The sequence below is a fragment of the Aspergillus aculeatus genome (genome assembly GCF_001890905.1).
Source record: "Aspergillus aculeatus ATCC 16872 unplaced genomic scaffold ASPACscaffold_6, whole genome shotgun sequence".
Lineage (NCBI taxonomy): Eukaryota > Fungi > Ascomycota > Eurotiomycetes > Eurotiales > Aspergillaceae > Aspergillus > Aspergillus aculeatus.
In genome coordinates, this window is record NW_017962981.1 from 455465 (window position 1) to 479724 (window position 24260).

A 24260-nucleotide genomic window follows, 5' to 3' on the forward strand; every position below is an offset into this window, starting at 1 on the left:
GACCATGTAGACTGAATGAAACCAACATCAACAGGTGAAAAGGAGACAAACGGCCTGACGGAACTCATGATCGACACGCTTCAGAGCTGCAGCAACGGCCACCATATCATATTCTCGCCGCCACATTGAAGAATTCCAACGGTACGGCGTAGTTGGCAGATGAAGATCGGCTCATTCGTGGAGCCTCCGATGACATCTGCTGCTGCGCTGCAACTCCGCCGCCCAGCCATGACTCGCGCCCCGTCAAATAATCAGTTACTAAGTCATTCTTCCTCTTCACTCACTCTCTTCTGCTTCGTGTTCGCTTCCAACTAAGACTTTCGTCACAATTACACCTTGTGAAACCTCCTCATTTCCTATTATTCAAGTTTCGTCTGCCTAGGATCATAATTTCCTTCTGACCCAGACGCAAACAACCCGACATCCATTCATATACCAAATCTCCGCTCGCTCGCTGTTGTCGAACCCCGTTCCCCGATCTAGAACCTCCCCCCCCCTCTCCCATCCTCTCACCTCCACCCCCCTTCCCTCCCTTATCTTCGTCGGGACCCTTCGACCCTTCTTTCCCCTGCGATTCCTCCACCAACAACCGCATTCTCACTTCCACCATCACAATGAGCCTCTGTGGGCGTCAGAAAGTCGTGCGCCGGAAGATGGTGCTCTTGTCAGTGCAATCTATAACTTATCGGTCGGCCAGCTGGGAATTTGAAGAGCTGACATCCTAGATAAGAGGGGACGGTGCTTGCGGAAAGACCTCGGCTTTGAACGTATTCACTAGAGGGTTTGGCCATCTGATTGACCCCCCTGTTTTCTCCAAGCCGAACTAACATCCTCCCACTTTAGATATTTCCCCACGGTCTAGTGAGACACCTGCTTTGCGCTTACGCTTGTTTGCGATTGATTTATTGACCGCAGCATTGACTGCATAGTGAACCCACCGTCTTCGGTACGCATTGGCTGTTCCTCCCTTGAGATGATATGCTCGCTAACGTGTTGTTGGAAATCAGAGAACTATGTACATGGTAGTTTACCTCCCCGCCCGATATCGGCCTTGGCTACTCCTATATACTCATTCTCTCGCCAACAGACATCTTCGTCGACAATGTACATATGGAACTGTCACTCTGGGATACCGCCGGCCAGGAAGAGTTCGACCGACTGCGCGCGCTATCGTACGAGGATACCCATGTGATCATGCTCTGCTTCAGCGTAAGGACGACCGATGCGACCGGCTCTGTGTTGCGATTTTGACCCCATACTAGGTCGACAGTCGCGACTCGTTCGAGAACGTGGCCAGCAAATGGATTGAGGAAATCTCTGAGAACTGCCCCAGCGTGAAGCTGGTCCTCACAGCACTGAAATGTGACTTGAGAAAGGACGAGTTCCTGAACGACAACCCCAACGCCATCACCTACGAAGAAGGCCTTGCGAAGGCCAAAGAGATCGGTGCCGTCAAGTATCTGGGTACGGAGTCTTTTTTGTATTTGTGCGCCCCTGCAGCGGTTCATGCCTTGCTGACATATGACCTGCAGAATGCTCCGCCGTGCAGAATCGTGGCATCATGGAGACTTTTTACGAAGCAGCCAAGGTGGCCCTGGAAGTGAAAACTCAGGGGTCGAACGGCTCCGGGGATCGGTGTATCATTCTGTAGACCTCCTGGGTCCCGTTCGCTCTTTGCTTTTTTCTGCTCTATTATTATACCCGTTCTCAATATTCCCCCCTATGGTTCGACAAAACCGACCTGGATTAGTTGCCCTGGATACGTGCCTGCAGTTCAGGAATTGGAGGATCCTGCTTGAACCTTCGAAAGACCTTGTTTCGCCGCAAATTCAGCCTGTCGTACTTTGCATTGATCGCCCTATGTCTGTTTCTCTATATATACTTCTCTCTCTCTGTCACACACACCGTCCTCATATTAATCGTGTACACTTACTGTCTTGATTGTGTGACCCCTGAAGCTTTTTGTTCCGGAAAGCATGCAAGACAAGCCTGATGGGAGAGATGTTCAAGGCAGATACCTACATCATAATATCTATCTCATCCATCGTCCTAAGCATAGATTGAGAAAAAAACCTATGAGTACGAGTATCAATACCGTGTCTAATCTAATATCCCTTGGATAACTCCCCAACCCAAGGCTATATACCCCATGGTTACTTTTATTTTATTTAACCCCTCAACAAATCCTCCTCCGCAACAGTATACACCTCCTCAATCCCCTCCCCCTTCCCTTTCCCCCCCTGGACCGCAAAATCCCGATTCACGCGCCGCACAAACGCCTCGACAAACCGGCCCGCCACCGTCGGGATATCCGTCCGCACCCCGACGCCCGCCAGACTCGTCGCCTCGCGGCCCTCCAGCCCACACGCCACGATCTGCCGGAACCACCACATGGGCTCCTGGGTGACATTGAACCCGATCCCGAAGCTACTGATATTCCGCCGCAGGTGCACCCCGACCGCCGTGATCTTGTGGGGTAGCTGTGCATCGTCGTTGCCGTTGCTGTGCTGTTGTTGACTGGGCAGTAGCGAAGCGGAGGGGTGTTGAGGGGAATGCACCCACACGCCGGGATCCTCCGTCACCAGGCCCCGCACCCCGTACGAGGCCAGCACGTCGATCACGCTGTTTTCGAGGAGTCGGATGTGGCAGCGCGGGGTCAGCCCCAGGCGCCGCAGGTCGAGGATCGTGTACGCGACCATCTGGCCCGGGCCGTGGTAGGTGGTTTGGCCGCCGCGGAGGGTGGGGTGGTATTCTGCCTTTTCGGGCGATCCGGGCGATTTGGGAAAGGATGGGGGTGTGGGGTAGGGCGTGGGCGGGATGAGGAGGGAGCGGATTTGTTCGAGGGGTGGGGGGAGGGAGAGAGAGAGCGTGTTCTGGGATTGGGGTTCATTTGTGCTGGAGGGTGCAGCGGCGGTCGTGTCGCGGGGACTGGTGTTCGAGGGCGGGAGGTCGCGGCGGCCGGTCGTGTAGACGGGGTGCGGGGTGAAGGTGATGATTGTTGGGTCCGGGGGCGTGGTGGTGGTGGTGGTGGTGGTGGTGGTGGTGGTGTCGTTCGCCGAGGAGAGGAGTTTCTTGTGCGTGAGGAGGCGCGTGGTGAGGATTTGTTGGAGGTGGGAGATGCGCGTGAAGGACGTTAAGTCCGGGTAGTGGATGTGGGCGAGGCGCATTTCGGATTCTGCTTTTGGGGATGGTGTGTGGTTTTGGCGGATGGGTGTATGTTGTTTAGAGGGTGTGGGGGAAGTTGTTCATAGCATTGATGGTTGGGGAGAAGGGCAATTGACTTGTCATTAAGGGAAAGGTTGGAGGAGGGGAGCTGGAGATAATGGTTTGCGCGGGCGGAGGAGATTCGAGCGGATGGATGGACGTCACCGCGGGAAACTAAATTTAGGACGGAGTCGGAGGGAGAGTTAACTTTGCCGCCGCTTGCTGGCCGGAAAATCATGTGATGGCAGCTATTTTAGAGATGACCACCTCGATTGAGATCTCTGGACTATGCTGAGGGCTTGAAATCTAAAATCACTGTATGAACATGTTGGTTTTCATAATACGCAGATATAGTCACTAGACTTTTGGACATATGTCCTCCAAACCACTGATATGGACAAGATTTGGGTTGGGCAGAGTAGACAATGCGGGATTTGAATTGGTGAGAAATTTGAGAAAGAACTGCAACTCGAAATCATGCAGGCGCAACTCCATTGACCAAGGTCTCCTGCGACTCGCCTTCACGAACCAACTGCCAATCACGCACCCCTCCCTTCCAGTCCGCAATACGTCCCTCCCGCACCTGCACAGTCACTACCCGCACGTCACCGTCAATCGAGATGCTCGGCCTCCTGGCTCCCGGCTGTTGTTGGAGCTGCTGTCCGAACGTGCCGATCTCCTCCTCGAAAGTGTTGTTCTCCAAGTGCTGTGTCTTGCACCATTCCTCCTCCTCCGAGCCAGGCTCCAGGACCCGGGCAGTACCGGCGATTGTCGTGGAGATGCTCGACAGCGCACTCGTGTTCAAGTTCAGCAGTAGGCTAGCCAAGGATGAGCGGGTGGCTGCGGGTGGCGGAGAGCCTTCTCGGTCACCCCTGGGGTTAGGTGCGCGCGTAGGAGGACGGTGGGAGACCCAGTCGTGAACCAGAAGGGAGACCCGAGGATTTGTCAGAATCTGGTTGGTCTTGCGAGACGATGGGTTGGTGGTCATGATGATCGTGGGGTATGGGTCGAACGGAGTGCAGGGTAGGTAGGTGTATGACATGAGGGAGATGTGGGGGGTCATGCCATCGGTGGTTGCAAGATGAAGCTAGTGAGAGATTAGACAGTGACCCGTGAGTCTGAGCGGTCAGCTAGCAAGCACTTACAAAGCGCGAGTTCTTGAGGCTGGAGACCACCTCCGTAGGCAAGGTGCTGGCGACATGCGGGTGGCAGGTCGAGGCGGACGCCTCGTACGAAAGGGGAGGGTTGTTGGGGTCTGCCATGGTGAATGATTATAGGTGTAACTTATTCCGAAGGCCTTCCTGTAGTGTATGTGATACGTGACTCTCAGTATAACTGTGAACCGATCAAGAGCAGCTGAGAATGGAGGAGCGCAAGTGGAGGGGCTGCGGAAGCCAGAGCAGCTCACTATCACTAATCCAGATTGGGGATGAGCGATTGAGCGCGGATCACCAGGCGGGCCGAGTCGATTACCTAACACCCGTTGCTTGTCTGGCAACGCTCGCTTGCCGTCGACGTCATTGAGATCGAGCTCTGTTTTGATCTGATTATTCGGTGCTTATGGATATTGTGACAGGGGCAAAATAGCTCAAGACAAGTGCTCATAGTACTGCTAGGCGCTTGGGACAAGATGATGAAGTTTTACCCGTCAAGACTGATAGGGCAGAAGGAGCTTGAGGAGCCACTTGTTTCGTCATGGTGGTCTCAACCATTGAGCAGTAATACTCGTTGGACTGAAGATCGCGGCAGAGTCCAGACGGTGACGAATCATCCGCAATTCTTCCGTTATCAGGAGAGCTGCTCCTCTAGATCCTTTTCGGCAGGATGAGCGGATGCAGGGCCTAGGATCACTCGGTCATATGGATTACTTCACTGGAGGCCGAGATTGGTGGTAATCATATAAGAACAGGTGATGACTGGCAATTATACCCAAATAATCACCCACGGTTAGCACTACTGGCCAATTTCCCCGCACTTTGCTCCGTAACTAGTAGTGACGGTCGACTTTCCCCAGCTTCTAAAAACACCTACGTTACTTCGGGGGTACCTCGCAGCTCTCACCCTCCGCTCTTCTTCTTCTTCTTCTTCTTCTTCTTCTTCTTCTTCTTCACCTCCTCTTCCACACCCACGCCTCTTACTTTTTCAACCAGTGTCATTTGATCCCTCACCACCACCACCACCTACCCCGTCCCAATTCTACCAACCAGTATCTTCCTGATCCCCAGTTTTAATTCTACTCCGCTCCCGGACAATTCCACCAGTTCCTCTTTGCTGCTAATCCTGGCCTCCAACGCTTGCTACCCGACTGGTCCTCAGCGATACTTCCTGCCGTGCTCCTTCCTCTCAGCCATTTGGTCAGGTCACTAAGTTGTCGCGTGCTGGCCTCGATATATCCCTGTCCTCTTGTGTCTCGGCCTCTGTGTCTTCCCCCTCCCTACTTATTAAACCCCTCTCCTACAATCCTTCCCTGTTGCTTTCACTGCTCTGTGCTTGGGTTGATCATACGGTTGACCCTTCCTTTGCCAGCGTCTTTTCACCCACCATTGTTTCTATTTGTTTCCAGCTGAATTTTTAGCCTCTGGGCAGCTGCTTGTTGTAAAAGCATAAGCCATGTTCGCACAACGCGTGGTTCGTCCAGCTTCGGTGCTGGCTCGCCCCTTCAGTTCCTCTGTTGCTGCCTTCCGTGCCCCTTCCATCCGTGATCTCACCCCCGACTCGGCTGCTGAGTTTAACGCACGGCAAAAGGAGTTTCGCGAGAACCTTGAGGTGTCTCGCAAGAAGAGAGAACAGCAAGAGAGTCAGTCTGTCGATGCTTCTGCTTCTTCCTCTGCATCATCCCCTTCAATCCGTGACCGCTTCCGTGAGTACGCTACCGCTCCCACTGCTCCGCTCGAGAGCAATGGAAGCTGTAACAACAGCCCCGACCTTGAAGCTGCAGATGTACCTGTTGAGAAGGCATTGGGCTCACTTTCTACTTATCATAAACCAGAAGACGAACAGCTGCTGGAATCTAGCCAGGCTCCGAAACGCGGTCCGCTGTCGTCGCTCATCTACGGAACGAAGGAAGGCCAGCAGCTTGACAAGGACATCGAACGGTCGTTCTCGCAAGTGCTCGCCCGAGGCAAATACGTCCATTCCATTGTCTTCCACGATGTCAAGCCCGACAAAGTCGATGAATATGTCAACCTCGTTGGCCAGTGGTATCCTCGCATGGCGACTGAGCCCGAGAACAGGGTCAACCTAGTCGGAAGTTGGCGTACCCAAGTCGGCGATAACGACACTTTTGGTATGTATTTATAATAGCCGACTTTCTTAGTGATGTTGGTCCAAGTCTGCGTACTAACAGCTCGATTGAAGTCCACATCTGGGAATACCAGCGATACGAAGGTTACCACGCATCCTTGCACAATATCGCCTCTCATCCCGAGTTCGAAGCCTTTGACCGGAAGCTGAAGAGCTTGATCAAGAGCAAGAAGACGTCACTCATGCAGGAGTTTTCCTTCTGGCCCACAACCCCTCCCCGACGCCTCGGTGGCTTGTTCGAACTTCGCTCATATACTCTTCACCCTGGGAACCTCTTGGAGTGGGAGACACATTGGCGTCGCGGCCTCACCGCCCGTCGTGAGGTCATGGAGGGAGTCGGTGCCTGGTTCGTGCAGATCGGAGACTTGAACACCGTGCACCATCTCTGGCAATTTGCCAACCTGGAGGAGCGGAAGATTCGCCGCGAACAGTCCTGGGGCATTGAAGGCTGGGCGGAGACCGTGCACAAGACCGTCCCTTTGATCCAGAGCATGCAGAGCCGGATCTTGATCCCGATGCCGTGGAGCCCTGTCGGCTAAAGAGATTGGGTAGGCTGCGGGGAAGAAGGATCGGTGATCACAAGACAGAACCGTCCGAGCGAACTAGCCAAGCATGCAGAACCGACCAGGTTGCGGGCTTCCTTTGCAATCCATGCACCATGGATCAGGACAGGGCAAGAGAGCGAGGATCCAAACCGCCAGTGAGCGGTTCGACAAAGGAGCGTGGGGCAACCCAGCTTTGTCCTTTCTTCCACAAATCCTGGAACTGATGGAGTCCTTGACCTCGTTGGTCTTTATCCACACATTCTTTTTTCGGCCGCTGTGCCCACGGTGTATCGTGTCTAAATTAGCATATATTGAAACTGTGTTCTTTGTTCCCTTTTTGTTCCTGTTTCAAATCCCCTTTCTACCCTTTCTACATATCTAGTAGTCAAATTATTGTAGAGATAGCCTAAAAGCTTTAGGGTCAGAGATGGGCCCAAGATCAAGTCGCGGCCCATGGTCCCGCTTTGTTGTGCTAGCCGAGCTAGCGTAATTGAGTCCATCCCCGCTCTGTACGCGACCGAGTCACGGTGTCGAGTTGGGTGTCAAATGTTACCTCGGGTCGAATGGCGAGAGGGAATACTGGTGGTATTCTCTAGCCAACCCCACTTGGGGGGGACATTGGTCATTTCGGTTGACGACGATCTAAGCCCCAGACGGCACAAGGAAGAAAGCCATAATAAGTGATGCATGGTGCTTTGTCCTAGTGAAGTCATATCAAACCACTGAACCAGCAAATCAAAGGTACAGCTGCACGTGCGCCACTTCGCCAAGGGATCGACTCTTTCGACGATGTGCGGTGAGGTTCTTTCTCTGCGAGTCTGCAGCCCTAGAGAAGTGTAACTACAGTATGTAGTAGGAAGTGTTGAATGTGGACTGGCTGTCCTCCCCGCCTTTGCATCAAGCATCTTTTCCGCCGGCAGAAAAAAAAAGAGGGTCGTTGGGAAATCAAAACAACCAAGGAAAAATTCATGGTTGAAAAGCGAACAACATCATCGTCTGTTTTTTATTCTTCTTCCTTCGGCACCTCCCTTTGTCTTAGCCTTTCTTCTTGCTTTTATTTATCAGTATATCTTTCATCTTCAAATCGATTTCCGATCCTTTTCGAAGTTGACTCCTATTCTGACGTCCTCTCTCCCTTCCTACTTCCGGGACATCTGGACATTCTGACATCAATCTTAATTTGCAGCCTAATAGGCTACCTTTTCCGCGCGTGAAGAATAACAAGGACAAAACATATCCGGGCCTTTCGCATTCTGCACTTGATTCATCGGACGTACCGTATCGATTCTTGTAGTTCGAAGGGATAAACTCCAGCTTGCATTACAATCGCCCGCACTACCAGGCAAGATGGTGTACATACGCCAGCACGAACTGCCCGCTCTGCGGCAGTATCGCTATGCAGGGGTGGACCACTCGCTCGTCAGTCGTTATATTCTGAAGCCCTTTTACAATGATTTTGTCATTAAGTTCTTTCCGATGAGCATGGCGTAAGTAGTTGTTGATGCTGTTCTCACCGGCTGCATGCCTCTTGCTAACGACCTCTTCCCTCGGCCTTAGTCCTAATGCTGTAAGTTATCTGGCCTGATCGTTCTGCAGCCGGAACGAGACATAATAACGGAGGACCGGCAGATTACCTTGACCGGCTTCTTCTTCGTGGTAGTCAACTTCATCACGATCCTCTGGTACAACCCGACCCTAGACCAGGACTGTCCTTCCTGGGTCTATGCCAGTTGCGCCCTCGGGTTGTTCCTTTATCAGACGTTCGACGGTGTAGATGGCATCCAAGCGTATGGAAAAGCCCCTCGCGCCCTTCTTCCTACCGGTAGACAGGACACTAAATGGAACAATGCAGGCGGAGAACAAAGCAAAGCGGCCCTCTGGGGGAGCTGTTCGATCACAGTAAGTTGGAAGATATAGGGCTGTATGAAAGCGAGTATGGAACTAAGTGCTTTTCCCTAGGCGTCGATGCTTGCAACACCGCCTTGGGAGTCCTGATCTTCTGTGCGGCTATGAACCTCGGCCAGTCATGGACTACGATCCTGACTCTTTTTGGATGTATGTGCTTTGCTCCAGGGGGGAATGAGCCGCTGAGATGCTGACACGGTAGCAGCGACCATGACCTTTTATGTCCAGACCTGGGACGAGTACTACACCCAGGTACTGACCCTAGGAATCATCTCCGGCCCCGTTGAGGGTGTTCTCACCCTCTGCGTTGTGTTTGGGTTTACAGCACACATGGGTGGTGGTAGCTTCTGGCACCGGCCCATGCTGGAGACCATTGGACTCCCCAAGCCAGACTTCCTGCCGGACCAGCTCTACGAAATGGCCTTTACGCAGTGGTACATGGTCTATGGTGCGGTTCTCCTCTTCTTCGCCACCGGTTCCAGCATCGTGCATGTCATGAAGATTCGCAGCGAGCGTGGCCAAGACCCCATCAAGCCTCTCTTCGGCCTCCTTCCGCTGGTGGCCGTGTGGACCTTTGTTCCGGCGTACCTCTATCTTCAGCCGACCATCCTGGAAAACTACGCCATCCCATTATGTTTGTACGTTGGCCTGGTCAACGCGTATGCGGTGGGCAGGATGATCATCGCGCATTTGACCAAAACCAGTTTCCCATACTTCAACATGCTCCTGGTGCCTCTCGCTCTGGCTACAATTGACAGTGTTGGCGACAGGTACGGGATCTGGTCGAGCTTGCTTGGTGGTGAGGTTGGCCAGGCCGCTTTCCTGTGGGTGTGCTTGGGTCTGTCGATCGGCGTGTATGGTAGTTTCGTGGTGAGTATTGACAATCCCTCCAGTGGGCGGAAGGGCGCTGATCATATCCAGCATGATATCATCACGACGATATGTGACTACATCGACATTTGGTGCTTGACTATCAAGCATCCACAACCGCGTGTGGAGGTGGTTATCACAAACGGAGCCCCGAAGAAAACGAACTAGAGTATCGCATGTTGGTGTCGCATGACGGAAGTAATATCGCGATGGAGGAGTGACTTGCGGTGTATGATAGAGACGGTGTTATGCGAGCGTTAGGTGGCGAAGTCAACTTAGTATGCATGGAGGTGCCATTGGATAATGATGTCGTGAGTATTGTGCCGGGGGGGGGGGATGTGTCGGGTACATGTCGCCCGGATGAATCATTGTTTAGTCATGAGTTAAGAGTCAAGCAGCGTATATCATTCTTATTAGCGAATTCTTTCAGCCGTATCCAATACATCGATATGCATCTGTATACATAGAAGAATGGCCGAAGGACCTTGAAGGATATGGTAGGATCTCGAAAGCTGAGATAAGCGCGAGTCGATTGGCGGAGAGGGCGGGCGGCACGGGGTGAACAGACGGGCCGGACCCCCCAGCTGCCTGAAGCGGCAGGGTAAGCGAGAGGGTTGCAACCCTATTTTGCCCCCAAACGGGCTGGTTGGGTGACGCCGTCGAGAATTCCCTTCAATCCTCGCCCTCTCTACGAGTCCACCTTTTTGCTTTCACCCTCAAGCAGGCCATCATCATCAGCGCCCTCATTCAACCTCCCTCGCTGATCGACTTTTTGTCTCGTCAAGATGGTAGGTCTTTATCCTTCCTAAAGCCCTCTCGATACAACACGCAACACATCTCCATGTCCAACATGCACACCGGCTGCACTGAATGCCATATCGCTATCCCCTCAGTGCCTTAACGTCGCCGTCGCCACCTTATCGCCGAACCATCGAAATTTTCTTCCTGGATCGGACTTGGTCAAGGAATACCTTCGCTAACAGGATGATACATCAATAGGTTCTCGCGGTCGACCTCCTCAACCCCACGCCTCAGGCTGAGGCCCGCAAGCACAAGCTCAAGGTATGCTGATACCCGGATGGAAATGGAAAAAATAATGGATTTGATATCCCGAAATCGAACTCTTGGCTAAGACATTCGGCGAACCAACAGCAACTTGTGCCTGCTCCCCGCTCCTTCTTCATGGACGTCAAGTGCCCCGGCTGCTTCACCATCACCACCGTCTTCTCCCACGCCCAGACTGTCGTCGTCTGCGCCGGTTGCTCCACCGTCCTGTGCCAGCCCACCGGTGGTAAGGCCCGTCTCACTGAGGGCTGCTCTTTCCGCCGCAAGTAAATGTATCGATAATCGCGCGCAATAAAAACCTCCCGTGGTCGGAGCGATGATGAAAGCAATGTGGCGTTCTTCGATGATGATGGATTAATATATCTCGTTTTTTCTTTGAAGGAAAGCAAGATTTCAGATAGAAGATGGAATCCTCGCCCCCCCTTTTTTGTGCGAGAAGCAGTCCCCCCGCAGAGAACCCTCCCTTGCCCAAGGGAAATGAAAAAAAGACAATTTTTGACCAGACATACCCATTTCTTTTTTTCCATATTTCAGAAAACAAAAGCAATTCTTCGGTTTTATCACTTTTGCTTTTCTTCCCTATTCTCTGTTCACGTTCAAAAGAGGGGCGTTCCGGATATCTGGCAACTACGAATCAAAGAGACACTACAGTTTGACAACCATGATTCGGCCCTCGAGAGAGACAAATTCCTTCTCCAGTTTCTATTGCCATTTATCTGAATTCCTTCTTCGATTTGATTGTTTGATATTTCTTCCATGTGCCCTCGTTGATTCTATTGACGGATGTACATCGCCAATTCTTCACAAAACCAACAATCCGGAGCACGACATGCAGTACCACCGCCACGATTGCACGAGCTATGCCGGGATGCCACAGGGACTGGGGATGATTTTGGACGTGGATTGATGGTCAGCAGCAGATGCGACTTGGGAATACGGCTCTCGGCATTTGACATCTCTCTCGTGACGGAACAATCGTTGGTTCGGGGAATCAAGACCTGAAGAGGCTTTTTACCCCAAGGTGGTACTGTATCTCTTTCTCCGTGCGGGTAGCAATCGTATGTTTTGTTCATGGTCATTTGCACTCGTAGTCTAGGCATGCCATTTCCTGCCCCAGTATGGTAAGACCATTGCAACGGCTCCACTCAACACCCCGCAGTAGTGTAGACACTAGGCAAGAGTATCCGGGGATGGGTCTGGAAGTTGGTCTTGTGCTCGGGACTGTAGTGAGTACATTGTGTATCTTGTATGAATGACGTAGGTGCCATCCTCGGAACAATCAACCACTTACTCTTGTCTGTCCACAGTGATTTCTAACATCCCCCAGTTTCAAAGGTGACTCAACCTACTAAGGTCCACTCGGACGAACATCAGGCAGACTCAGGAGGGTAAGACATCCATGATCCTTATCGAACCTTCTCCGCATTCTAACCTCACGAGGCTGTGTTAGCGGATATCCTGCTTAGGTCTAGCGTGTGACGACAATGGTAAAGCGCATAATTGCCCGCTTAGCGTTCAGCTTATCGATAAGGTCAGTCCGGGATGCAAGTATGAATTAAGTAAATTGAAGATGTTCTACTTCATCGGCTTTGTCTCTCCTTCCAACCTTATACTTACTGTGCTGTTGGGTTGGGCTTACATGCTATCATCATCGAGAGTAATGCTGACCTTCATATGCGGTCCAGTACATACGATGCAATAGCGAAGTATCATTTCTTACCATTGATAGTGCCTCATCACTTATCTCATACCCGCGAAGCCTGAAACAGATGTACAGTACCGCGAATATTAGCCCTCAGAAAAGAAGACACCCACCATGATGAACCTTCCTTGAGACATATCTGAGACTTATTATCTGCAGTATGTTGACCCCAATGGCCGTCAGTCCTTATGTGGCTCTCCTCTGTGGCTCTTCGGCCAAGACCCAAGCGCAGAGTGGCTATGCTGTCAGTCAGCTCGCGCGGCTAACCAGGCTGTCCCGGCCTTTTGTCTACCCATTCTGTTCCTTTACCTAGGGCCATGTCACTATCTATCTATCGGCTATCATGTTTAGCGCGAGAGCTTATACGGTTGGCTGGATCTGCGTCATAAGCACGGAGCATGTTGCTGCGCAGGCCTTTCTGGACGAGCTAGTTTCGGCTCAACTTGAAACCATAGCAGACAGTATCACTGCGGTCAGTCATGCGTTCATCTCTGTTCATGAAGATAGAAGTCTTCTCACCACAGACTAGGATTTAGAGCTGAGTCACATAGGATGGGTCTATGATAAAGTCCTGTTTTGGAACCCACCATTGGACTACTCCGCAAAGCAAAACGATAATGTCGGAAGACGGAGCACTAACATTGAGCGTGGTTGTTGAGCTCAAATGCCTTTCTATGCTGGAAAGATACACCAAATCAGACATTATACTGTCCCGGACTCCCGAGCGATATGAAGACAGTCCTCGCGTCTATTGTCATTGAGCACCTTCAGCAGACATTTGAAGGTATGGAGGCAGGAATAGCATATATATATTGCACCTATAATGAGCGCCATAACAGTGAGTGACCTGGTTGCTTGTCTGCTGAAGCAGTTGGCTCTCCAGCTTCCTTCTCTCCCGGAAGAAGCTAAAGATTTATATGAGCTCCATTACCCGCAGAAGACCTCACCTCGCAAAGATGCCTTGTTGCACGCTTTCGATTCAGTAGTCGATCGATTCTCGCGCGTGTTTGTCATTATCGACGCACTTGACGAGTGCCAGTACGAACGAAACCAAGTAGACTTCTTTGACCTCATCCAAGTTCTTGCGCCATGCGCTAATACATTGGTCACTTCACGGCCGATTGGACTCATTGGATAGTCGTTCAAAGATGCTTACGAGAGGAGATCCTGGCATCCGAAGTCTTTGTGAAGCCCTGAGGGATCTTCCAAAGATCTCGGGAGAGATATACCAGGAGGCGATTGGAAGTTTGTAGAGTTAGAATCCAGGGGCCGTTCGTTTGGCCGAGAAAACGCTGCTCTGAATCGTCAACGCATCACAGCCGCTTCGTGTTAAGGAACTTCAGTATCTGTTGGCCGTGCGGGAAGGGAACGTCGATATCGATGATTATGCACTTACTGTACCCACGTATATCCTCTCGATATGCGCCGGCTTAGTAACCATCGATGAAAGAGGCAGTATTTGTCGCCTGGTTCATTATACGGCGCAGGAGTTTCTCAGGGAGAACAGAGCAAGGTATATCCCCTGGGGTCATGTTGAAATGGCATCTACCTGCCTGCAGTATCTGTCCTTCGATGCCTTTGAAGCCGGACCTTGCCTTTCTTTCGATGAGCTGCGCCGGCGGCGAAAAACTCATGTGCTTTTCGATTACGCGGCAAAAGACCTCGGCAAGCATATGTTGGGGGTACATGACAGCAGAATGGTAGAGTTGGCTTTACGCTTTTCCAGAACAAACGTACAGTGGCTAACATCGCGCAGACTCTATTCGTTGGAGAACGTGGAGTCGGCGTACATGACTTCCCCGGCGACTTCCTGGGCATACACTACGCATCATACCTAGGGCTTGCAGACGTCGTCTGCCGGTTGCTAGACCAGAAGAGAGAAGACCTGGACGTGGCGGACTCGTATAGACGTACACCATTAACATGGGCAGCAGAGGATGGGCATGAGACTGTGGTAAAAGTATTGCTGGACAGGATGAGCGCGGTATACTTGGAGGGCGAAGCCGACTGGACATTATTCTCGAACAGCGATGCAAGAGACATCCACGAGAGCGAGCTAGATACCTACATCTTTTGTATGACGGGGTTCTCGCCAAACGCAACAAACATGCTGAGCCGGACACCGTCCTCGTGGGCTGCCGAGGAAGGACTTTAGGACGTAGTCATGGCTCGGCTGGAGAAGGGTGCCACAGTCACCACGGTGGATCGATTCGGAGACACGCCACTGTCTTTGGCAGCAGGGAGAGGTTTTTAAGCTGTAGTCAGTATACTCTGTGAGTACGGTGCTACGCTGCCAACCTAGATAGTTGGTTATTATGTCATTGAAAAACGAGAAGATGATAATTAGGGGCATTGTGATGACCTTATCTGCATAGTGTTAGCAGTCGATAGGGAGCGGTGGCCGCATCTTCCGGCAGAATTGTAGTACAGCGGGACAAAGATCGGCGCTGAGAGTGGTTATTTTTCATACCGCCTCCGAGGGAGCGGCAGAATTATACAGACCACGGGGGAAAGTCGGCCGTCGAAAACTGTTCAACCTGTTACCGCCTTGTGGTGGCAGAATTCCTACCACGGGAGAAAGTCGGCCGTCGAGAGTGTTCAACTTGTTACCGCCTTGTGGTGGCAGAATCACTACCACGGGTGAAACTCGGCCGCTGAAACGGTTCAATTAATCACCGCCCCCCAAAAAGCGGCAGGAATCCAAGGCACCGCCAGGCTCTTATCTTATCGCCGCATCCTTCTCTACTCTGACTCCGCAACGCCGAGTAACTCACTTAATCAAAGGCATTTGTCTCTCTTTTCTTCATCCTTTACTATATCCCTCCCTCTCATAGAGACTCCAACCTTTCACTAATCCTCCTCCGAAGCCTCTCTTTCCACCTTCTCGTTTTGAAATTACAAAATGCCACCCCCAGGAACTCCCCTCAGACTCCTCTGCCTGCACGGCTACACGCAATCGGGCCCCCTCTTCCACGCCAAAACCCGCGCCGTGATCAAGCACCTCACCAAAGCCCTCAGCCCAACCTACACCGTGACGACGAGCTACCCGACCGGCCCGCACCGCCTCCTCCCGTCCGACATCCCGGGCTACGAGCCCTCGACCACCCAAGGTGGGATTGCGTCCACCGAAGAAGTCGAAGACCCCGAGGCCTACGGCTGGTTCCGCCGCTCCAACACAGCCAACCCCCCTCTGTACTCGGGGTTGGAGGAAGGCCTCACCACGCTGGCGCAGGTGATCCGGGATGAGGGCCCCTTCGACGCGGTGGTGGGGTTCTCGCAGGGCGCCGCGATGGCGGCGATGGTGGCGTCTTTGCTGGAGACCGGGCGGTTGACGGTGGTTGAGGGGTTTGAGGATCCCGAGACTGCGTGCAGGGGGACGGAGTTTAGTGGGGTGGAGGGGTTTAAGGTGCCCGAGGCGTTGAGGGCGGTGTTGGCGGATGGTAGTAGTGGTGCCGGGGAAAATGGTGGCGGGAACAGGCAAAAGCAGGGCCCGTTGAAGTTCGCGGTGTGCTACAGTGGGTTCCGGGCGCCGGGGCCGCGGTATCGCGCGTTCTATGAGCCCGGGATCAAGACGCCCGTCTTGCATGTGTTGGGAACGTTGGATGCCGTGGTGGATGAGGGGCGGAGTCGCGCGTTGATCGAGGCGTGTCTGGGGGATCCGGAGGTTGAGGGGAGGGTCGTGTTCCATCCCGGCGGGCATTTTGTGCCGAGTCAGAGGCCGTATTTGGATGCGGTGGTTCGGTTTATTCGGGAGGTCTTGGAGGCCGAGGAAGGAGGCAAGAAGAAGGGGGTCATGGATGAGGATGTTAATGATATGGAGTTGCCGTTTTGAGTTGGTATACAGGGTTAGATAGATAGATGTTGGGTGTGTATAGAGAGAGACAGTGTGTGAGAGACTACTATAGATAATCGTCATACCATTCCTAATCCTCTAACGTCGGGTTTCTCGTTGTACATCGTTTCCCTCAATTTCAACGAGCCTTGCCCTTCTCGCCCCGAGTGGGAAGGATCCGAGCCATCATCTCCTCCTTGGTGATCAGGTGATCAATCCGCTCCAACAGTCCCAGCAGACTCTTCATATCGCTGCTCCATTCGTTCAGCACGTCGTCCGCGTCGCGCGGCTTCGAGAAGTTGACCAGCCGCGCGGGACGGTCGATCTTGGCGTAGATCGTCTTGGACGTCACCAGCTCGCTGATGTACTTCTCCGTCTCGTCTTCCGCCAGGTCCAGCAGCTCCGTCAACCGGCCCATCTGGATGCGCGTGTAGTACTTGGCCACCACCCGCACGTTGTGCTCGATCACCCGCTTGCGGAGATCCTGCCACCGCCGGTGGGCCTGGTCTTCCGCCGACTGGCTCGGCTGCGCCTTGAAGACGTCGGTCTGGCACAGGTGCGGGCCGAACTGCTCCGCCACCATCGGCCAGCGCATCAGCTCGTGGATGGTGAAGAGCTTCACCAGGCGGGCCTCGACAGGCACCGACGACAGGCGCGAGTCCTGCTGGATCCGGTGCAGGAGGTCCGACTGTTCGTTGTCGTAGGGTGAAAGAACGATGTAATACACGATGCGAGCAAGAACCTGGGGAAACACTGTTAGCAAGGATCACCCAAAGGATGTAGGAGGCCAAAAACGTACTGCGTGAAGCTGCTCCGGGTTGTTCTGGACCGAGTCCGTATCCAACACCTCACGGTAGTGCTTGCACACGTCCAGGTATTTGTAGTCATGGTTGGCGAGGATGATCTGTTGCTCGTAGTAGCGCAGCTTAAGGTCGGTCACGTCGTCGTCCACCTCCATGGGCGGCTCATCGGGCTGGCGGGTCTTCTCCCGCTCCTCGGCCTCTTTCTTCAGCTTCTCGATCTCCTCGGCGCTCTTCTTCGGCTTGCGGGCGAAGTACCGCTTGTTGATCTTGCGGCTGAGGATCGTGGCTTGCGTCCAGTCACCCCGTTCTATGCACAGGGCCACTTGCTCCAGGATGAACTCTGTCTTCTCTCTTCGGCTCATCGAGCCGAACGTCTCTACCTGCAGCTCGCAGAGAATGTCGGCGGCGGCCTGGAGGTCGCCTTGGGTCTTCTTGATGTTGGAGAGGATACGGGTGACACGGGCGCGCTCGACTTCAACGAAGATCTAGTGCGGCAAGGCGGCAGTTAGCGAGCGAACCTGGTTTGATTTGAGCGGAGGATGGGGTGCGACTGACCTTTCCCTCGGTGACCGTCCGTAGCGTGGAGATAACTGAGAGCTTGACCTCCAGGTCGGGGGTCTCGTCCAGGAATCCCATCACCACCTGTACCATCTTCGTTATAGCTTGTTTGAGCTGACCATGCTTCTTCGAGAGCAGCAGCACTTGGTCGTTCAGGAGGGTCCAGTCGCCGGAGTCCTTGCTGATTGTGACAATTGTAACGATAATTCGGGATGTGGTGGCCAGATCGGAAGCCTGGAGATGGGCTGGTTAGACGCGGACTTATCGCCGGACGGGGGCAAGGAGGGTCGCACCTGTCTGGCCTGCTTCTCCAACACCAGAAGCTTATCAATGGCACCTTGCACATCGGTCTATAGACAGTCAGCATGATGGGAGCTTCAAGAGAATGCTAGTGCGCTGACCTTGGCAAGCTGCTCTGCCTCGGGGATTAGCTTGTCAGCATCCTTGGAGAAGTCCTTCTCCGGCTTCAACAAGGTTTCGGACATGGTGACGAGGCGTCACTGTAAGTAGAGAGATTATAGATCTGAAGGAAGGGGTATCTAGGGAGTATTGAGTAAGATCACACAAAGTGGACGTGAAAATGGGCGAGAAGATGAGGATGGTGGGATATGATGAAGGCGGATTGTTCGAGGCATGGATGGACGGGCTTCGGAGCTCTGACGTGCAGCTCCCAGCTGCATCACGTGACCTAACAGTGTCCAGCAACCTCCATTTGAACACTATGGATGGTGTTGTTTACACCTGCTACTGTTCCTCTCATGAACAATGTGAATTCGGCCAGGTTGGTCTCTTGTGTCCTCATTTTGATTTTAGTTTCTTATTTTTATGAGTGTCACCAGTAAGATGGATGGCATGCATTATATGTGGTTGGCTATCCCGGAACTCCTCACTCAGCAACTGGACAACCAGAACCATGTTATCCGACCTCTCTCCCAAGACTCTCTGCCTGAGGCCGTGAGCTTCATGGATCAATTTGATCTTCTTTCCAGACTCCACCAACTGGTCATGCCAGGGCCTACCCAATCCGGTAACTCAGAGTAAGCCGACCGCTTATCTAATCCATATCCCGAGCACGCAATCACGCAATATGAGGTTAACCGCATTGGGCGACGAATCTATAAAATCCTCAGGGACAAATGACTGCGACGCCGCGGACATTTTGTGTTTTTTTCGTTGTGATTCATATCGCAGATAGCCTTATCGACCACACTTGGCTGGCAATTGGGAGAATTCGCAGTTCTTATCTCTAGGTTGTCACTAGTCATCTGCTGCGTCGAACATTTCCGCGGAGGTGCACTCTCTATCCTCTCGGAATCCATAAATTGAATCGACCATCCTGAGTCACAGGTTTCAAGAGTGTATTTGAAGAAGTCACGTCGTTTACCCGGTGCTCAGGTTTCTCAACTACTGATCGGAGAAGAGAGAAGTTTGAAAGATACGCCACCCACTATAGCCTGCACTGTCCGCAGTGGCGACTTAATCATCATGCGGGATGCATCAGACACCAGCTCCCCCGCGCCGTTGTTGACGGCGGTCAACGTCGAGTCGCAGGTGCATTTGATTATTGGAGCAAATCCGCTGGCCGCGGCTCGATGTGCGAAGAGCGTCGAGGCCGGCGCAAAGGCCATTCTGGTCACCGTGGAACCGCAGGAGGGGCTGCAATATACGCTTCTTGAGCGGATTGAGAGTGGTTCCGTGCAGTGGGTTCGCCGGGAATTTCAAGATGATGACCTGACCAGCTTGGGGAGGGAAGAAGTCGACCGCGTGGTTGACACAGTCTTTGTTACCCTCGGCGGAAGTGACCCGTGCAGCGCACACATCTCCAAGCTCTGTCGACGGCTTCGGATCCCGGTCAATGTGTCCGATGCTCCCGAGCTCTGCACATTTACGCTCCTATCCACTTACTCTGATGGGCCCCTACACATTGGCATCACGACGTCGGGACGTGGTTGCAAATTGGCGTCGCGACTGCGGCGAGAGATCTCGTCTTCGCTGCCATCGAATCTCGGAAGCGCCATTGACAGACTGGGCGCCGTGAGGAAGCGGCTCTGGGCTGAAGACCACGCAGCCGGACTGTGTGACACGGCACTCGAAGGTGACGAGGACGACTCCACCGGTCAGCGCCATACATTCAACACCCTAGTGACCGAGGACGACATTTCAGCCGCCAAAACCCGACGCGTGCGCTGGCTCTCTCAGATTTGCGAGTACTGGCCCCTCCGCAAGCTCGCCGCCATCACGGATGCCGATATCGAGACCATCCTTGAGGCCTATTCAGCAGGCAAAGACCAACCCACGAGCAGCAGCCAGAACGAGTCGAGCGGTCTGACTCGACGAGGAAAGATTGTCTTGGCTGGTTCCGGCCCCGGTCACCCGGACCTCCTCACCCGGGCCACTTACAACGCCATCCAAAATGCCGACCTCATCCTTGCTGACAAACTGGTCCCTGCACCGGTCCTGGAGCTAATCCCGCGCCGGACGGAGGTGCATATCGCGCGCAAATTTCCCGGCAATGCGGACCAGGCGCAAGAGGAGTTCCTGCAGATGGGACTAGAGGCGCTCCGCCGGGGCCGGCACGTCCTCCGTCTCAAGCAAGGAGACCCCTATCTGTATGGGCGGGGCGGCGAGGAATTCGAGTTCTTCCGCGGCCAGGGCTACGCGCCGATTGTGCTGCCGGGCATCACCAGTGCTCTGAGCGCGCCGCTCTTCGCAGAAATCCCGGCCACCCACCGCGGAGTATCGGACCAGGTGCTGGTGTGTACGGGTACAGGTCGCAAGGGCGCTGCGCCCGCTCCGCCGACGTACGTGCCAACCCAAACGGTGGTGTTTCTGATGGCGCTGCATCGCTTGTCAGCGCTCGTGGAGTCGTTGACCACCGTGCCAGCGGCGAGTGACGATAAAGATGAGTCGTCGCAGCCGATCAGGACGCCCTGGCCGAAGGAGACGCCCTGTGCGATCATTGAGCGGGCTTCGTGTACGGATCAGAGGGTAATTCGGTCCACATTGGAGCATGTCAGTGCTGCCTTCGAGGCGGAGGGGTCCAGGCCCCCTGGGTTGTTGGTTGTGGGAGCCAGTTGCTATGTTCTCCATCCGGCGCAGGGACAGAAGTGGGCGGTTGAGGAAGGTTTCCGGAGCTTGGATGAGTTGTGCTTGGAGACGGGTGGTGATGCTGGCGCTGATGAGAGCTAGTCATTGTGTTGTATGTTGTTATGTTTGTTGCATAGATACCCATAGATGATGTATATGAATGAAACCCCGACGCGGGGATGATAGACTGATGGTTTACCACTGAAGATATGCCTCTTGCCGATTTCTTTCAACTTCCCAGTAGCACTCAGTTTTGATTCCCATAAAAAACGGTCTCCGGGGGAGAACCCCCGGACCCCCCTTTCTTTCAGCTTCCCAGTAAAGCTCATCTATAGTAAGTATTGAACAGCTCGGAGGAAGATATCGACATGATACACAAGATCTCCACGAATCTTGGGTACAAAACAACCAAAACTACTGTTATCCACAAAACCATATGCAAAACAAACAACCTATATAGCATATCATCTATACCAGTTCACTAACTCAGGCACCTACCCAACAACCTCCACAGCAACCTTCCTCGCCGCCAGCAGCTTTGCAATCTTCTCTCTCTGCGCATTCATCTGCCCCAACTTGGCCCGTTGAATCTTCCCCGTTGCCGTCCTGGGAATCTCGCTCACAAACACCACCCCCCCATCCAGCGCCTTATACCTCGCCAGCCGGCCCACTACAAAGTCATAGACATCCTCAACCGTGATTTTAGTTGATGCTGATGTCTTCCTCACCACAAACGCCCTGGGCACTTCCGTCCCACTGCCATCACCTGCCTGCACCCCGAGTACAGCCGCGTCGTCGATGCCGGGGTGCTGGACCAGCACATCCTCGATCTCCGCGGGGGCGACAGAATACCTGCACACTCACACTCACACTTGTTAGCACCCAACCCCAATCGCATACCTTCCGAAGCCATGAAAAAGACAAGGGTAGAGAGAGAAACCTCACCCCCGAACCTTGATAATCTCCTTCACCCTCCCAAACAAATAATACAGCCCCCGTTTACGAAACACCATATCCCCCGTCCGAAACCAGCCCCCTTCTTCCTTGTCACCATTACTGTCTGGACGATTCTTATACCCCAGAAAGATCCCGGGCCCACGGACCCACATCTCCCCGGCCATCCCCTCCTCCGCAATAATAATCCTATGATCCCTGGGATCAACAAGCCTCACCTCGACCCCGTCCCCGCGCACACGGCCAATACTCGCTTTGTCGTGGACGGTATCCGTGGCCGGGGAGAGAAACACGAGGCCGGTCTCGGTCATGCCCCAGTTCTGGGTGACGATGGCGGAGGGATGGCTGAGCAGGGATTGCAGCCGGTCGAGGGCGGCCACGTCGATGGGGGCGGCGGAGACGAGGCAGTAGCGGAGGGAGGCGAGTTTGGGCTTTATGGCAAGGGTGGTCTGGGTCAGGATGTGCACCATGGCCGGGACGAGGTAGGTGTTGGTGATCTGGTGGGTGTGGATGGCTTGCAGGAAGGCGTGGATCTCGAAGCGCGGCAGGCTGTAGACGGGCGAGCCGTAGCGGATCGGGAAGATGTGCGTCCACACCGCGCCGTAGAGGTGGTGCATTGGGATGGCGATTAGACGGCTCGTTGTCGGGTTTGGGGTGGGGTAGTGGCTGCTGAAGTGGTGCGTGATCATGTTGGTGTGCGAGAGGATCGCAGCTTTGGGAAGCCCGCTGGTGCCGCTAGTGCAGAACATCGAGGCGGGCGTGGTGTCTGCCTGGGTTGCGGTGAGGGGGGTCCAGGGGCTGGTGCCGTGGGTTAGGAGGGTGGTTAGCGGGAAGGGTTGGTTGGTTATAGTGGCATCGTTGGTGGTGATCGGTGGCTCTTCTTGGGTGAGGGTGTCGGGGCTGTGGAGGAAGGTCAGGATGGTGTCCTCGGAGAAGACGCAGACTTGGTTCGCTGCGATGCCTCGCGCTGAGGTGACTTCGAGCACGGTGGCGAGGGTTGCGCTGGTGGTGATGATCAGCTTGGGCTCGCCTGCTTTGAGCACGTTATCCAGTTCAAGCGGTGGACTGTCGGGGCCGGCGCCGATATAGACATTCCCTGCTCCAAGGATACTGAAGAATAGGGCTGAGTGGGCGAACTGGTGGAGTGATCTGGCTGTCAGTTATGGATACAGGCAGTTGCGAGGACAGGGGCAGGCTGGCTGGTATACTCACGCTGTTGCCCAGATGAACCAAGACCGCATCCCCGGGCTCAACATAGCATTTCAATCCGGCCACCAGGGTCTGCACGAGGTGCTTGAGTTGATAAGCACTCAGACTGCGCGAGGGATCTCGAGCATCAATGTATAGAGGTCGGGTCTGATCGTACTCGACCGGACCCTTGAATGCGAAAGACACTACATCCATGTTTGCACACCGGTCAAAATATGCTTTGGAAGGAATGCATGTGCAATGGCTGCTTTAAAGCCCTCGATATCTATTGTCGCTTGCATGCTGAAAACTCGGCTATTCAGCCTTGGGCTTACTCGAGACCAATTGGGGTATTCGCCCCCGAGTCAAAGAATGGGTTGCAGAAGTCAGACGCATTGTCTATGAGATTGAGAAGAAAAAGCAAATAAAGATGTCCTCACCCCAACCGTTATCTGTCACACCAATCGAGGAAGACTCGTGCTGCTTGGTGGCTGAAGTTGTTTGGAAGGATCGGGGATGGAAGCAAGTATACTAGGGCTGTACGCAGCCAGCCACTGTCAGTTACCCCCTCTTCTCCCACTACTTAGTCTCGCTATTGCTTGCTACTAAGTCTGCTGAGTCTGCTCAGTCTGCTAGCTCAATAAGTCGTTCGCAAATTGTTACCTCAATCATCCTTAGAAAACGCCTCCGGACCATGCATCTGGACCACCCCCGCCGGACAATAGGCAATGGACAATGCGATCCAGCTTATTCCGGGAAGCAACTCCATCCTGAGCTGACGCTACGTCATCCGTCAGAAGGATTGCGTCCCTTTTGCAAGATCTCGTATTATCAGCTTGGCTTATAGTTCTATCTCTCCCTCGTGTTGGCGTTGGTGTCGGAACTATTTCCCCAATCAGCCCGGCTGATTGGAAATTTGGAAGAAGTAAGACATAGAGGCAGGTCTCAGCCTTCGCACGCGATGCTGAGAGGGGTTCCTGGGGCTTTGGCGTTGGGGACTGACTCGAGGGCAACCCCGCCAATGGTGAGGGGAGGAGTAGATAATCCCGTTCGTGCTAAGGCTGCCACTAATTTAGTACAGTGCATGTACTGGATTGGAATCTTCTGCACCTGGATGGTCATCACTCACTCATCACTCTCTTCCGAGGTAACTAACAATGCACAATGGTACTGTACCTCGTCGCAACCGATAGGCGTCCAGCTTGCATCTTTCCTTAGTTTCAGCTATGATATCCTCGCCCCCA

At 53.5% G+C, this 24260-nt stretch overlaps 10 protein-coding genes across 10 annotated transcripts; 6 read left to right on the forward strand and 4 right to left on the reverse strand.

The window, feature by feature from the left end:
* The first annotated feature begins 531 nt into the window (after window positions 1-531).
* On the forward strand, window positions 532-1963 carry rho3 (Rho family GTPase RHO3). Its single transcript, XM_020205000.1, has 8 exons — window positions 532-664; window positions 731-781; window positions 844-861; window positions 930-946; window positions 1008-1022; window positions 1088-1209; window positions 1263-1464; window positions 1533-1963. The coding sequence occupies exons 1-8, from the start codon at window positions 615-617 to the stop codon at window positions 1649-1651; spliced, it is 594 nt and encodes a 197-aa protein (XP_020057079.1). The 5' UTR covers window positions 532-614; the 3' UTR covers window positions 1652-1963.
* Window positions 1964-2168: 205 nt separating this feature from the next.
* On the reverse strand, window positions 2169-3167 carry ASPACDRAFT_59585 (lipoyl(octanoyl) transferase LIP2; the record flags this gene model as incomplete). The annotated part of the gene is made up of 1 exon (XM_020203460.1): window positions 2169-3167. The coding sequence occupies one exon, from the start codon at window positions 3165-3167 to the stop codon at window positions 2169-2171; it is 999 nt and encodes a 332-aa protein (XP_020057080.1).
* Window positions 3168-3540: 373 nt separating this feature from the next.
* On the reverse strand, window positions 3541-4521 carry ASPACDRAFT_77651 (pyridoxamine 5'-phosphate oxidase family protein). Its single transcript, XM_020205001.1, has 2 exons — window positions 4350-4521; window positions 3541-4291 (listed from the first exon to the last, which is right to left on the reverse strand). The coding sequence occupies exons 1-2, from the start codon at window positions 4464-4466 to the stop codon at window positions 3680-3682; spliced, it is 729 nt and encodes a 242-aa protein (XP_020057081.1). The 5' UTR covers window positions 4467-4521; the 3' UTR covers window positions 3541-3679.
* A 911-nt stretch (window positions 4522-5432) lies between these two features.
* ASPACDRAFT_77652 (NIPSNAP family protein) lies at window positions 5433-7379 on the forward strand. The gene is made up of 2 exons (XM_020205002.1): window positions 5433-6490; window positions 6562-7379. The coding sequence occupies exons 1-2, from the start codon at window positions 5815-5817 to the stop codon at window positions 7044-7046; spliced, it is 1161 nt and encodes a 386-aa protein (XP_020057082.1). The 5' UTR covers window positions 5433-5814; the 3' UTR covers window positions 7047-7379.
* Window positions 7380-8086: 707 nt separating this feature from the next.
* On the forward strand, window positions 8087-10233 carry ASPACDRAFT_77653 (aminoalcoholphosphotransferase). The gene is made up of 7 exons (XM_020205003.1): window positions 8087-8539; window positions 8610-8619; window positions 8682-8839; window positions 8905-8951; window positions 9012-9107; window positions 9163-9827; window positions 9879-10233. Exons 1-7 carry the CDS (start codon window positions 8400-8402, stop codon window positions 9993-9995), a joined length of 1233 nt encoding a protein of 410 aa, XP_020057083.1. The 5' UTR covers window positions 8087-8399; the 3' UTR covers window positions 9996-10233.
* Window positions 10234-14132: 3899 nt separating this feature from the next.
* ASPACDRAFT_1855295 (uncharacterized protein) lies at window positions 14133-14981 on the forward strand (the record flags this gene model as incomplete). Its single annotated transcript, XM_020197432.1, has 2 exons — window positions 14133-14276; window positions 14351-14981. The coding sequence occupies 2 exons, from the start codon at window positions 14133-14135 to the stop codon at window positions 14747-14749; spliced, it is 543 nt and encodes a 180-aa protein (XP_020057084.1). The 3' UTR covers window positions 14750-14981.
* A 515-nt stretch (window positions 14982-15496) lies between these two features.
* On the forward strand, window positions 15497-16426 carry ASPACDRAFT_42236 (alpha/beta hydrolase; the record flags this gene model as incomplete). The annotated part of the gene is made up of 1 exon (XM_020201062.1): window positions 15497-16426. One exon carries the CDS (start codon window positions 15497-15499, stop codon window positions 16424-16426), a length of 930 nt encoding a protein of 309 aa, XP_020057085.1.
* A 139-nt stretch (window positions 16427-16565) lies between these two features.
* Window positions 16566-18272, reverse strand: ASPACDRAFT_59589 (proteasome regulatory particle lid subunit RPN5; the record flags this gene model as incomplete). The annotated part of the gene is made up of 5 exons (XM_020203461.1): window positions 16566-17168; window positions 17226-17714; window positions 17785-18021; window positions 18081-18137; window positions 18189-18272. The coding sequence occupies 5 exons, from the start codon at window positions 18270-18272 to the stop codon at window positions 16566-16568; spliced, it is 1470 nt and encodes a 489-aa protein (XP_020057086.1).
* Window positions 18273-19020: 748 nt separating this feature from the next.
* On the forward strand, window positions 19021-21070 carry ASPACDRAFT_77659 (putative siroheme synthase). The gene has a single exon (XM_020205004.1). It carries the CDS (start codon window positions 19273-19275, stop codon window positions 20974-20976), a length of 1704 nt encoding a protein of 567 aa, XP_020057087.1. The 5' UTR covers window positions 19021-19272; the 3' UTR covers window positions 20977-21070.
* A 298-nt stretch (window positions 21071-21368) lies between these two features.
* On the reverse strand, window positions 21369-23232 carry ASPACDRAFT_27281 (uncharacterized protein; the record flags this gene model as incomplete). The annotated part of the gene is made up of 3 exons (XM_020199484.1): window positions 21369-21726; window positions 21820-22964; window positions 23041-23232. The coding sequence occupies 3 exons, from the start codon at window positions 23230-23232 to the stop codon at window positions 21369-21371; spliced, it is 1695 nt and encodes a 564-aa protein (XP_020057088.1).
* Between the last annotated feature and the right edge of the window lie 1028 nt (window positions 23233-24260).

Excerpts from the sequence above, each read along its gene's own strand:
- rho3 (XM_020205000.1), top strand. The coding sequence starts at position 615 with ATGAGCCTCTGTGGGCGTCAGAAAGTCGTGCGCCGGAAGATGGTGCTC. Across the intron at positions 665-730 it reads CGCCGGAAGATGGTGCTCTT|AGGGGACGGTGCTTGCGGAA; the intron begins GTCAGTGCAATC and ends ATCCTAGATAAG. Across the intron at positions 1,210-1,262 it reads TGATCATGCTCTGCTTCAGC|GTCGACAGTCGCGACTCGTT; the intron begins GTAAGGACGACC and ends ACCCCATACTAG.
- ASPACDRAFT_77651 (XM_020205001.1), bottom strand. The coding sequence starts at position 4,466 with ATGGCAGACCCCAACAACCCTCCCCTTTCGTACGAGGCGTCCGCCTCG. Across the intron at positions 4,292-4,349 it reads GCCTCAAGAACTCGCGCTTT|CTTCATCTTGCAACCACCGA; the intron begins GTAAGTGCTTGC and ends ATCTCTCACTAG.
- ASPACDRAFT_77652 (XM_020205002.1), top strand. The coding sequence starts at position 5,815 with ATGTTCGCACAACGCGTGGTTCGTCCAGCTTCGGTGCTGGCTCGCCCC. Across the intron at positions 6,491-6,561 it reads CGGCGATAACGACACTTTTG|TCCACATCTGGGAATACCAG; the intron begins GTATGTATTTAT and ends GCTCGATTGAAG.
- ASPACDRAFT_77653 (XM_020205003.1), top strand. The coding sequence starts at position 8,400 with ATGGTGTACATACGCCAGCACGAACTGCCCGCTCTGCGGCAGTATCGC. Across the intron at positions 8,840-8,904 it reads GGTGTAGATGGCATCCAAGC|GCGGAGAACAAAGCAAAGCG; the intron begins GTATGGAAAAGC and ends GGAACAATGCAG. Across the intron at positions 9,828-9,878 it reads GCGTGTATGGTAGTTTCGTG|CATGATATCATCACGACGAT; the intron begins GTGAGTATTGAC and ends GATCATATCCAG.
- ASPACDRAFT_77659 (XM_020205004.1), top strand. The coding sequence starts at position 19,273 with ATGCGGGATGCATCAGACACCAGCTCCCCCGCGCCGTTGTTGACGGCG.